The sequence below is a fragment of the Trematomus bernacchii genome, unplaced genomic scaffold (assembly GCF_902827165.1).
Source record: "Trematomus bernacchii unplaced genomic scaffold, fTreBer1.1, whole genome shotgun sequence".
NCBI classification, from domain to species: Eukaryota; Metazoa; Chordata; class Actinopteri; order Perciformes; family Nototheniidae; genus Trematomus; species Trematomus bernacchii.
In genome coordinates, this window is record NW_022987801.1 from 1,112,834 (window position 1) to 1,125,154 (window position 12,321).

The 12,321-nt window shown below is 40.5% G+C and overlaps 2 protein-coding genes across 3 annotated transcripts; both read right to left on the minus strand.

The window, feature by feature from the left end:
• Positions 1–2,064: 2,064 nt before the first annotated feature.
• On the minus strand, positions 2,065–8,105 carry LOC117498083 (E3 ubiquitin-protein ligase TRIM21-like). Of its 2 annotated transcripts, none has more exons than XM_034150150.1 (7): positions 8,015–8,105; positions 6,381–6,955; positions 6,152–6,247; positions 3,794–4,027; positions 3,486–3,630; positions 3,377–3,403; positions 2,065–3,281 (listed from the first exon to the last, which is right to left on the minus strand). In XM_034150150.1, the coding sequence occupies exons 2-7, from the start codon at positions 6,948–6,950 to the stop codon at positions 2,710–2,712; spliced, it is 1,644 nt and encodes a 547-aa protein (XP_034006041.1). In that variant the 5' UTR covers positions 6,951–6,955; positions 8,015–8,105; the 3' UTR covers positions 2,065–2,709. The 2 variants fall into 2 exon arrangements, with proteins under 2 accessions (XP_034006041.1, XP_034006040.1); XM_034150149.1 differs by having other exon boundaries at positions 2,067–3,281; positions 6,381–6,952.
• A 287-nt stretch (positions 8,106–8,392) lies between these two features.
• Positions 8,393–11,578, minus strand: LOC117498091 (E3 ubiquitin-protein ligase TRIM47-like). Its single transcript, XM_034150160.1, has 4 exons — positions 11,517–11,578; positions 10,081–10,716; positions 9,552–9,758; positions 8,393–9,448 (listed from the first exon to the last, which is right to left on the minus strand). Exons 2-4 carry the CDS (start codon positions 10,636–10,638, stop codon positions 9,422–9,424), a joined length of 792 nt encoding a protein of 263 aa, XP_034006051.1. The 5' UTR covers positions 10,639–10,716; positions 11,517–11,578; the 3' UTR covers positions 8,393–9,421.
• Positions 11,579–12,321: the final 743 nt, after the last annotated feature.

The following is a 12,321-nucleotide window of genomic DNA, read 5'->3' on the forward strand; positions in this document are numbered from 1 at the left end:
AGCCTCGATTTCTCCTTTCCCCCCCCCCCTCTAACATCACCAGAAGTCATCATTTAAGGGGTCATTTCTCGAAAAAAGTTTCCGGGGGAAAACCCCCCGGACCCCCCGGGTAGGTCACTTACGGTACGTCAAGAGCCCCACCAAAAAAAAAGACCACCGGCCGCCACTGGTTTACTATTAGTTTGTTTGCACGGTATTCATAGAGTGTAATACAACCTAAACAGCTGTAGATGCTATGGTTCACACTGCAAAAATCAATATGTTTTCATAAAAAAGATCAGTGGTGGAAGTAACTAAGAATTTACTTAAGTACTGTAGCCTACTGTAGGTAAGTTTGAGAAACCGGCTCGAGATCGCTAGAATTTGAAAATACACAACCGGAGAAAATCTGCCACTTCCTTATAGAGCCCCTCCTCCAACACACACGAACGCGCACATGACCAATGAGGGCACGAGATAAGTTTGTGCACAGATGGAAGGCTGACAGGCAGGTAGGCCATCCAGTTATTTTAGCCGGGCCGGCTAAAATAATTGGTCGTGCTTTTTACAGTATTACTTAAGTAAATAACTATTAGCATTGAAAACTACTTTAAGTTCCAAAAGTAAAATCACTCGTTATGCAAAATGGCCATTATAAAGCACCAGATATTTAAAAATCATTTTATTAAAATGGTTGATGCATTAATGTGTTCATCACTTCAGTGTCGCTGTTGGTACAGTAAAGGTGTATATGAATTACTTGTTACACTAATGGGTAGCTTAATCTATTATAAGGTATTCCAATGTGTGTTGTTTTACATGTTGTATTAATAACCTCAATCTGCAACTTTAATAGTAACTACATATGTAAAAGAGATGAAGTAAAAACTGGCCTATAAGTGTAGTGGATTCAAAGTATCAAGCAGCATAACATGAAAATAATCAAGTTGTGTACTGTAAAAGTAACTACATGTTTTACTTAAAGGGGACCTATCATGCAAAATGCACTTTTGTACGTCTTTTATACATGAATATGTGTCCCCGGTGTTCCAGGGAAGTCACCAAGTGTCAGAAAACACAACCCTCTCTATTTTCCTCCATACCCAAATCTCTAAAAAAAGGGGCTGCAACGGATCTGATAAAAACTGATCCAGATTTGAACACTGTCCAACTCTCCACCTATCAGGGGAATGTGGGGTTGGGCCACGGCCGGCCATTGCCGCTCGAAAGCGCTGGAGACGCTGTAGTACATATGCCAGGCCTGTAAGTGGCGCTGTAGTCTGCCACAAAAGCAGCGAAGAAGACTTCCCGCCCATAGTTACCATGGTTACCCTTCTGTTTATTCTCCGCTGTGGATTTTTTTCTCCCTCCCCGAGGCAAGCGTTTGCTCCCGCTGCAATGCAATCCCTCCCCGTCGAGGCAAGCACTGTAATTCTCTCCGGTTAGTCCACCAGCAGATGACAAACACCCACCTCTCCGCCTCTTCCAAGGAACGAGGGGACCGTGCGGCAGAGTTTCAGTTTCAGTTTGTTTCGCCGGTCAAGATGTCCGTTAAAGTTTAAATCTTCCGGACAAAATTAGAAAAGTGCCGGTCAAAGGTCTTCTTTGTTATTTATTGAGCTTTAAAACAAATGAATAACGACTCTATATAGGCTATAATAAAACACGGAGGACGGAGATCTCTTTTTCTCCCCCTCTTCTGACAGCCCAGCAGCTGATCAGAGCACGTCTCCCCTCTCCTGCAGGGGGGCGTGGTCAGCAGAATCAGACCCGTAGACAGCAAACAGCACATAGAGCGAAATGAGGCATGGCTAAAATACATGATCTGTTTGGTATTTTGAAAACAGAAACGTATAAATATACCTTATATAGGTATGGCCCTACAATATATCATTTAAATATAGCATGATAGGTTTTCTTTAAAGTACAACAAATAAAAGGCTAATTCGATAAATGAATCATGAGATTTCCTGTTTCACAAAAATAGTTCCTTTTTTGTGAAACAAGAAATCTCACAAAAAAGGAAAAGAGAAACTTGATTTGTTACCAATTGTTGATTTTTTATTTATTTAATAGTTCAAAAATATGTTATTACAGTATATGTTGTAAATATTCAGGGTACATTTTATGAAGACACAGACTTGACATTTCCTGTCCAGTAAAATAACCCCCCCTCTCCACCCAATTAAAGAAAGTAAATACAAAAAAAAGATATCATTGTTTGTAATTAAGTTGAATAAATCTTAAACTATCATTTATACCAATTTAGTCATACAACAGTGTTAAACCTTTGAATGCATTTAGCCTGTATAATGGCTGTATATGAAAATGTCCCCATTCAGTAGCTCATAAAGCCAAGCTACTGGTATTAAGCTACAGCTTTGTTGAAGGTTGTATATAATAAAGTATGAAAAACATGAATATAGTAAATAAAGACACTTAGTGGTCTTTTCAATTACACCACCACCTACTACGCTACCCTAATGCTAATGGCAAATGTAGCTGAACTAGCATCCCCTAATATTGCATTACTATTCCCAAAGGCTTGTTTTCAGCACACCGTGTTGCTGACTCATCATTTATAGTTCCACCTACAATTTCACAAACCATTTTATAAATTCGAATCCTACAGATTCTTCACAACTCTGCTATTGATTAATTTTTGAAAATTCATCAAGCTTCAATGGGCAGGATTTACCAAACTCCCAGAAAAACACAACATTTGAACTGCTAGTCTTGCACTTTCTTCACATCCTTCTCACAATGTTTCACAGCAGAAATGATCAAAGGACCAGAGTTGTTCTCGTCGTGTTTCACATGAGGACTGAAATATGGGAAGAGCTCGTCACCGAACGAACACTCAGTAAATGAGTGGATGTGAGATTGGGCCTTGATATCGTAAAAGGACACGAGACCTTCCTCGTAGTCAACGAACACCCCAACTTTCTTAGGTTTCTCTTCCAGCGAAAGACGAACTGGCGGCGCTGTCAGGGCTGCGTACTTATCGTCCTCGTAATGTACCGTGACCCAGTAGCCATTTTCTGGGTTCAGCAGGAGTTCTCCCTTGCGCTTTGCATCGCCCCTTGCCACACCGAGGTCCCACCCCGATTTGTTGGTGACCTCGACCTCCCAGAAAGACTTCCCAGAGGTCAACCTGTTGAGCCCCAGGATGCTGCCGAAAATATCAAACCTCTCCGGAGCATCATCCACTTCCTGTTCCTCCCCATCATCTTTCACTTCCTTCCCATCATCAGAAAGAACAAGGTGTCGGTGCGCGGTGGCTGGATCCAGCTTTACATCCACTGTTAACAACAAATTGGAGTTCATTAAAAGATCTGATCACAGAAGTGTATTATTGTAAAGGTATTGTCAGGAAAAAGCTGATCAAATCCCTTACCTGTAAACTTTGGAACTCTCTTAAGTTCTGTGAAGTAAATAAACCGTTTTAGATCAATTTAGTCAACATTTTAGATCTTAACATTCACCGTCATGATTTAAACTTTTACCAATGGAGGTCAGCTTGTCCAGTTGCTGTTGAACTTGTTCCAACATGGCTGTTGTGGTCTTTCTCATGGTGCCAAAAGACACTGATGTGTCAAGCTCTACCTTCGTCGAGTCTTTGAAGTCCAAGTCTTGAAGAGATGGGTAACTCTGAGACAAAGGAAGAGGAAGAATGTTGGGATTTACCAACAGACATACAGAGAATAAGATCAAATCATACAAGCCACATAGCTGGACTGTAGTTGTTGCTCTACATAAGACATGTAAACAAATGACCCCACTGTATTACCCAAACAAGGTCCATTCCTCTCACCTGAAGGAAAAGGATGTGATCCTCAAGCGCAGATATATCGTCCAGCTCAGAGACCGTTTTCTCAAGTTCTCTAATCTCTTTTTCCAAATTCTCTTTGATGTATTTTGCATCTTTCTCCACAACCTCCCCTCTGTCCTTTAGTGGCTTAAGAGCCGCAGCTTGGGCTTCCTCCACAATGGCAATCACAGCGCTGAACACACCGTCAATATCCCACCACTCATTCTCCATTTGGTCCTGAAATGATTCAGGGTTAGGGTTAAAACTTATTTGGATTGCTTCACTGGTCACAGTTTAACTAAATCTGGAGAGAGCAATTCTGGCACAGGTTGGGTATTTTAGAGCTGTACCCAGGGGCGGTGGGTACTGTAGGCTAGGGAAGGCTAAGCCTTCCCAAATATTTGTGTCACTGCATCCTGGTAAAATAAATATATAATGTATAATGTTTGTGTCTTTGACATTAGCGCTGCTATGCAGCCACCTGTGCACTACGAAGCCAGTTCAACATACCCTGGATATGTTTGAGTTATCTTAACTAACCCTAACAAACGAGATCTCGCTAAGCGGTCCTACGATGCTGGTTATCAACTCGGTAAATCAAGCCAGGGTTTCTCTCTCCAGCTGAGAGCGCGTTCATGTGAAAGGGGCGGGGTTAGCTACATTTGACCAATCACAAACAGGGACAAGTGTACTGACAGCGCAGCGTCATACTTCATTAATGAAAAGTAAACTAATATTAGACAAATATGAACTTTAAACATCCATGATTTAAACATATAATCCAGGATACAAGCCACATAGTTGCACCTGCAAGGTGAATATAGAACAACTGGTTAAAAAATAAATAAACGATACCGAGTGTTTGAAAGTGTACAACAGATTTATGATATCACTGCCCCGTCTAAAACACGAGTGGATCTGACTTTAATTACATTTGACTCGAGTGTTTCGTCAACTTAATGTGTTGCTTAAATTCGATAAGCAGGTCAGCAGCGTAGTCAAAACCTGCTTTTTTTAAATACGACTATTAGCCAAGACTAAGTCGTTTTTATCGTTTGAGGACCTGTAAAGGGTTATTAATGCCTTTGTTACCTCGAGGTTGGACTACTGCAACGCTCTGTACGTGGGTATGGACCAGGCGTCAATTAAACGCCTGCAGCTAGTCCAGAACGCAGCTGCACGTCTACTCACTGGCCACAAAAAGCGTGACCACATCACCCCAATTCTGGCCTCACTGCACTGGCTTCCAATTTGGTTCCGAATTGATTTTAAACTCCTTTTATTTGTTTTTCAAGCACTAAATGGGCTGGCTCCGGCCTATATAGCCGAACTCCTCCAGCGCTACACCCCAACAAGAGCTTTAAGGTCTGCTGACCAGCTGTTGCTGATAGTGCCCAAGACCAGGCTCAAAACCCGAGGGCACCGAGCCTTCGCAGCAGCTGGCCCGAGGCTCTGGAACACTCTGCCCCTCCACGTGAGGTCGGCCCAGACCCTAGGGGTTTTTAAATCTACTCTTAAGACACACTTCTTCTCCCTGGCCTTTTAGTCAGAGCGGAGCACGACTCCTGACTTTTCCCTGTTTTTTTTTGTTTTTTTTAAATATCTGTTGTAATTTATTGTCTTTTATTGTGATTATAGAAATGTGTTTTTATGTGATTGTAGTTATTACATGTACAGCACTTTGGCCTGACCAAAAATCGCTTTTAAAGGTGCTTTATAAATAAACCTTGATTTGATTTGATTTGATTTGACTTAAAATAATACTTCTGCATACAGTATGTGACAATGTAAGTGATGCACGGCCAGATACGGTTCAAGAAGCTGACTCAGATAAGGAAATATATGATATATTATGATATTATCTGATCGATGATCTGATTGATGATGTGATATGATATGAATGATAAGTGTGACACGTCGGCGTCTTCTCTGCATACGGCAGTTTAAACTGTATTTCCTTTATCCTGTAATATGACTTGATAGATTTAAACTCCGCACATTGAGCTCTGATTGGTCAGCAGGCTGTGCTTTCATTGAGTTGATCTCTTTTCTATAGACGCCGGAGGCGGGCAGCGTCAGGTTAAAACAAGTGATTTAGCTTTCCCAAACCTAAGACTCACGCGCCGCCTATGGCTGTATCAATAACCTAGATGGGTAAGCTGTAAATAAAGGTCAAGATTTATAGCAACTCGCCCAAGTACCAGCATTTTAATTTGCATGGGAAACATTAAATACCACCATATGTTTCCGCTTAAATGTCACTGTTTGGGAACTTGCTCAGCCAGTTTTGAAGACTGGTCTGATTGGTTGTCAATCCAAGTTAACACAAGGAAGCTAACATTTGTCTCTCTTGCAGCTTACCTTGCAGCTCTTAAGAGATGTATTAATCTCATCCACCCGTGTTTTTCTCTTCTTAATCTTCTCTTGCAAGTCTGCCTTTGTGTTTTCAAGCTTGACCTGTAGTAAACACAAAAAAGCAAGTCAATACCTCAGCAAACCCTGCCTTTGTGTACCTTCTTAAAGTGTGTTTGCATATTGATTTGCACAACATTCAAGCTAAAATATAGCACTGTCAAGACTTTAAATTCACCTTCTTCTGGTCCCATTCGTGTTCAGTAGACACAACCTCCTCCTGATCTTCTTCCAAACAGCTTACACAAATGCATTTCTCCCTCTTTCTGCTGTACAGCTCCAAGGGCCGTCCATGCTTCAGACAGGCCCTCTCATCCAGGTTCTCGACAGGATGCACCAACTTGTGGCCCTTCAACCTTTTAGTTGAAGAATGATTCTCAAGGTGGGTCGAACAATACGACGCAAGGCACACAAGGCAGGACTTCGTAGCCTTGAGCTTTCGTTCTGTGCAAATGTCACAGGCCACTTCGCCGGGCGCTCCGGTGTACTTCTCAACGTCTTCCTCTGGGATCTTTTTCACCTGCTCGACAATGGTTCTCAGGACGATGTTCGACTCTGGGGTTTTCATCAGATGCTGCTTGCATAGTGGGCACGCTTGAACACTGAGGCTAAAGGTACGTTGCAAACATTTCTTACAAAAAGAGTGGCCACAAGCTGTAGTGACGGGATCCTCAAATAGATCTAGGCAGATGGAGCATTGCAATTGCTTCTCCAGTGAGGGGGTAGGTGATGCTGCAGCGGAGGCCATATCTGCTTAAAGACAAAATCAAGAAGTTATTATAAGTATAATAAATCTCACTTCATTATTTAGTTGTTGGAATTTTTCTTTTGCTTCGTCGTCATACCTTGAATACTTAATAACTCAAGGCAAAGAGACGTGTGTACATTTTGTCCAACATTGGGTATTGTTGCCAGATGACAGGATAATCATAAATGCAAAAACATAGCATACATGGAGATAAGTGAAAGAGTAACTTCATAGTATTTGCATCTCATTTCCCAGCCACATCAGGCCTATATAGCTTGCAGCAACCACACCCCGTATACCTGTTAGTGCTAGAGTGAATGGGATTGAGCAACTTTTCATTTGTAAAAGGAACATTTGCTATTTGCTCTATATTTAACATGTTTGTTCTTGATTTATTCTATAAGTCTTGGCTTAATAAAAGCTACTAATTAACTCAAAGAGATTTAACACGCATATGAACCTCAATAGGAGCATTACTCTACCATTTACCTACTTTGTAATCCTTGGTATGGTATGTATAATTTCCTGCTGATCCATTGAGATTTTGAAATATTATAGCGGGAGGGTTTTATTATTGAGCAAAAGATCTACAAAACATTTTTAGAAAAGCCACTATAGTTTTTGATTAATTCCAATATCGACACCACTGCAGTTTAACTCTGTTGCATGCTGTCGTATCTTTGTTATAACTAATTCTTGTAAGCATCATTCCTTTTCTGAACAGCAAGAACACATACAAAAACACTCTAATTGTACCTCAAAGGTATTACAGGTGACACCCTCTCTAGGTATATAAGCCTCACGTGGGTGTGTGGGCGTGTTAGATCACAAAAGCAAAAAGCATCCGGACTTACGGAAACAAACTATTGCAGTAAGATAATACCCTGTCTAAAACACAGCAGGTGAACACACTGGAATGTAATGTTGCAAGTGCTTGACATTGTATAGTAGTATCAGTAAAAAGGTTAACAGAACCTTAAAATGATAATCTAACATTATCTGGTACTACCTTTAAAACTAACCATTAATAGAAAGTAATTTGATGTAGTATAGTGTGATATTACCTTTCAGCTATTGAAATGCTGTGTATCTCGTAGGTGTCTGTCTCTTTCTCTCTCCACTCCCATCTGGTGTGTGTGTGTGTGTGTGTGTGTGTGTGTGTGTGTGTTGTGTGGGTGTGGGTGGTGTGGGTGTGTCCTTCCTCTTGGCCGTCCTTACTCTACTGCTAAGTTTCGTTTCTGTTTAAAGGTTCTGCCAGCTACTTCCTTCTCTCATAGAGGCATGTGGGTGTGCAAATGAGCAACCAAAACATCTGTTTGTCTGCGGAAGACTGAGTTCCCTGTTTGGCAAGTGCAAATAACAGATCAAATATTGGACTTGCCTTAGTTATTCAATTCCATAAGGTTCATAATCAATGTTTTGAGGGAAAAGAGTCACAAAAGAAAGCATAAATAGAGTGTTTTATTAATTTGTCCAAAGGAATATAAAAAAGGAAACACATTAAACATTTTAACACTGAACGATTGCACTGCATTATCCACAAATCACACCATTCACCCAGACATAAATTACATTCAAACAATACAAGCTATTGTGTACACCCTGGATCAAGTTCAGTTCTTTTTTTGATGTTGTTTCGAGGTTTTCTGTTCTGTAGAAATAATTATTCATATTTTATTTGCTCAATATTCTTGTTTTAAAGAAAAGTGGGCTTAACATTTCAACAGGGAATACATTTAAATTAATCTGTTTAAACAAAATGTTGACATCTTGGGAAATATGCATATTAGCTTTCTGGTGGATAGTTAGGTAAGGAGATCAATACCATTGTCTCACACGTCTGTTAATTATGTCTATGACCATCAGCCAGTTAGCCTAGCTTAGCACAAGGACTGTAAACCCTGGGAAACAGCTAGCATGAGGGTGGGGGCATTAGCAACACATGATAAACATGTTAAATATTAAGCTGAAGAGATGATAATAGGTAGATTTTGTTACATGTTGCTAGTGTTTATGCTAAGCTAACAGACATTAGCCCTGTAGTTTACTTTATTGATTGAAAGGTAGTGAGAAGCTCCATACGACTGTCACATGTGTTTGTAAATTAGCAGTAAATTAGCCTAGCGTAGCACAAAGACTGGCAACCGCTAGGAAGCAGCTAGCATCAGGCTGGGCATGTTAAATATTGAGCATTAGAAATTATAATATGTAGATTATTTTTACAGTTTGATAGTCTTTATGCTAAACCACGCTAACAGACTTTAGCCTTATATTGTACGGTCAAATGTGTAGGTGGTACTGATCCTCTAATCTAACCCTCAACCAGAGAGTGAAAACAATCCTATTAAGCAAACACATGGTCCCACAATATATGCTGCTGTAGATAATCAATAAATTATAGAAAATAAATAGAAAAAAAAACTTTGTTCAGGTCCTCTTTAAGGTGAATCGTCCACATGTTCGTCCATTCATCACGACCAAGCAGTGCGTAGAAATGACTGTAAAGAAGAGAAACAACAATAAAGAATCAGTGGTTGTTGACCATTGTTTGACATCACAAATATTGCTAATGAAAGAGAATATTGAGATGGTGGTGCAGACCTGGAGGAAGTGGAGGTCGTCTTCAATCTGTGAGAGCTGCTCTATCTCCGAGATTTCTTCCTCTAGTTGTTTGATTAGCTGTTCATTTTGTGCCCATGCCTCTTTTGGATTTCCTCCACCGAGGTCTAACGCTTGAACCTTCTCTACTTTACTCAGTGTCTCTTGAATCGCTTGCTGAAGTTTCATCCTTCTCCACTTTAGTTTGACCTGTCAAAAAACAAAACCGTTATGTTACGGTATGCAAGACAGACCTGCGTTTACATCAGTGAGAACATGTCAAGGAGTTCAATGAGTAAGTGATGTTAATATAATTTTCAAAGATGCTTTTGTGCTTGTTTTGTATGAACTTGTGACAAAAGTATGTTTGAATTAATTGTCGTGCCAGGGTACTTTTTTGCATTTGTTTCACACAATCAAGACAAGATTCAAAAGCAAAAAAAGTAAAGCTTTCTGTCATAGAAGTGGTCAAACACGCACCGGTGGCATTACGGGAAAAATGTTGCTTAGCTGTTGTTTTTTTAGACTCTACCTTCTTCTTTGTAGCTTCCTTGCTGATAGAAATGATGTGATGGCCCCTGTGTTCTGTGTGGGCGCACATGGAGCAGATGCATGTTCGATCACTCCTACAGAACCTGTTCAACTGCTTCCCATGCAGCCTGCAGACAGAGTCCTCCAGGTTCTTCACCACACTGATCAGAAGATGGCGCCCAAGCTCTTCACTCCGGTAGTGCGGCTCCAGATGAGCGGCACAGTACGAGGCCAGGCACTTCACGCAGGACTTGACTGCTCTGTGTTTCACTGGGCAGAAATCACACAGAACCTCTCCAGCTTTTAATGGCAAATCTCCCTCTTTATTCAGGGCACCAGCATGCAGTGTTTGGTCTGTTTTGAGCTGTGGCCTGCTGGGAAAAAAGGCCTTGCAGAGGGGACACTGACAGGCCTTGCTGATCCTCCAGTATTCCCCTATACAGCCCAGGCAGAAGCAGTGTCCACAGGGGAGGGAGGCGGGCCTGCTGAACTCATCCAGACAGATGCAGCACTGAGGAGGCTCGGACATCACACTCTGCATGTGTGTGTTCGTAAGCATGCAACAGGACGTCTGATTTGATGGTGTATCAGCAGGCACAGATGATGGTGTATTCCATTGGTCGTTGATTTACGGTATCTGTAGAGTGAACAAATGTGTGTTAGCATATACATGAGAAGGTTTCTCTTATAAACAATTTTGCAATTTACTTTTCATTTTGGTAGAATTTATTTTCAATTTGGTAATGTTACCTGCTCCTCTAATCATTTTGAAGTTCAAAAGTGTTTGAACTCATGTAATGCTTGACAACACTGCTGCTGGAACAAAAATAATTTCCCAATTTGGGAGGAATAGAGTATCTATCTACAGATAATGTTGATTACCTGACGTTGGAGATGCTTAAAGAGGTTATTTTCACTCTTATCGAGGCCAGAAGTAACACAATAGTGTTGGAGGACACATTATATAGAAATACATACTGTAAGAGGAAATACATAAATACATAAATAATATGTGTGTTAGTGTTGTTTTCGTATTGTTGTTTTAACATGGACATGCCATGAGTATGGATGATACACTGGCATCCATTCAGAAGAGTTGTGAGGAAACTATGTCAAAGTCATGTGGTTATTTCCAAAATATTGCACACCCCCTGGCCAAATAAAAATCAAGATACAGATTAAGATTAGTTCCAGAGAGCAATTTGATTGTTACTTATACCGTCAAAGTATTTACAGTAAAAATATATTTCTGGTTGTTTATTTATCCTTTGACATGTCAGTGTAAAAGTGAAACTGACTCTTAATGTAAATGTAGTATAAACAATGTAGTAAAGTAATAGATAGTTGATCAGCCCACACTGTCACTTCCATTTAAAGCACAACACTTTAGCCTACTTATAGATACAGCATTTAAATTCAATTTTAAAGCTCACATACCTTTCTTGAGCAGTTACCAGCTTGTGTCCCCTAAGGCTCTTACAGTGTTGTGTTGCACTCTTATCAGCTGGTTCCTCCTCTGTAGGTATAGACACACCTATCAGTGCTGGGAAGGAGGGCTGTCCTGTTGGACTCTGTCATTTCCTGAACACTCAGGTACGCCTGATAAAGCAGGTGATGTTTACTCATAAAAATGTATCCGCAACTCCAAAAAAGGGCAACGAAAAAACAAGAGACTCTTAGTAATAATGCAACGACACACTATTCTCCTAAAGGAAGTCAAAAATGTTTATAGAATGACGTAATAATGAAAGAAAACTATTGTTGTCATGCATTGTGCTGTTGTGAAATCAGTTATGATATACTGTAGTTGATTACACATTCATCCAAGCTCTGTTGGTGCACATTGTCACGTGAATTAACTATTCGCTATACCCTTTCTCGGAAAGCCGACTTGGTAGGACAGGTCTGTGCTTCGGGTTTCTCCACATGTTAAAGTTGTGCGAATCATGCACTAGTAGTGGAAGTAGTACAGTAGTACTAGAAGTTATTGTCAACATTTGAAGAGTCCGATTGGGGTTTTATTAGCCCACGAATCAGTCTTGTCCAAGTGATGAGCAGCAGCTGAGACAGGTCTTTGATGATGTTCAGAGATATCGGATAATCCTCCGGCATTGATGCCATTGTGTGATGACATTATGGGTTCTCTGAAGGGGAAAATGTGATCAATATGCTAAAACATATATCACATATATTTCTTGTGATAAGAATAGCGATCATGAAACAAATGCCAAGGAATTGGCTA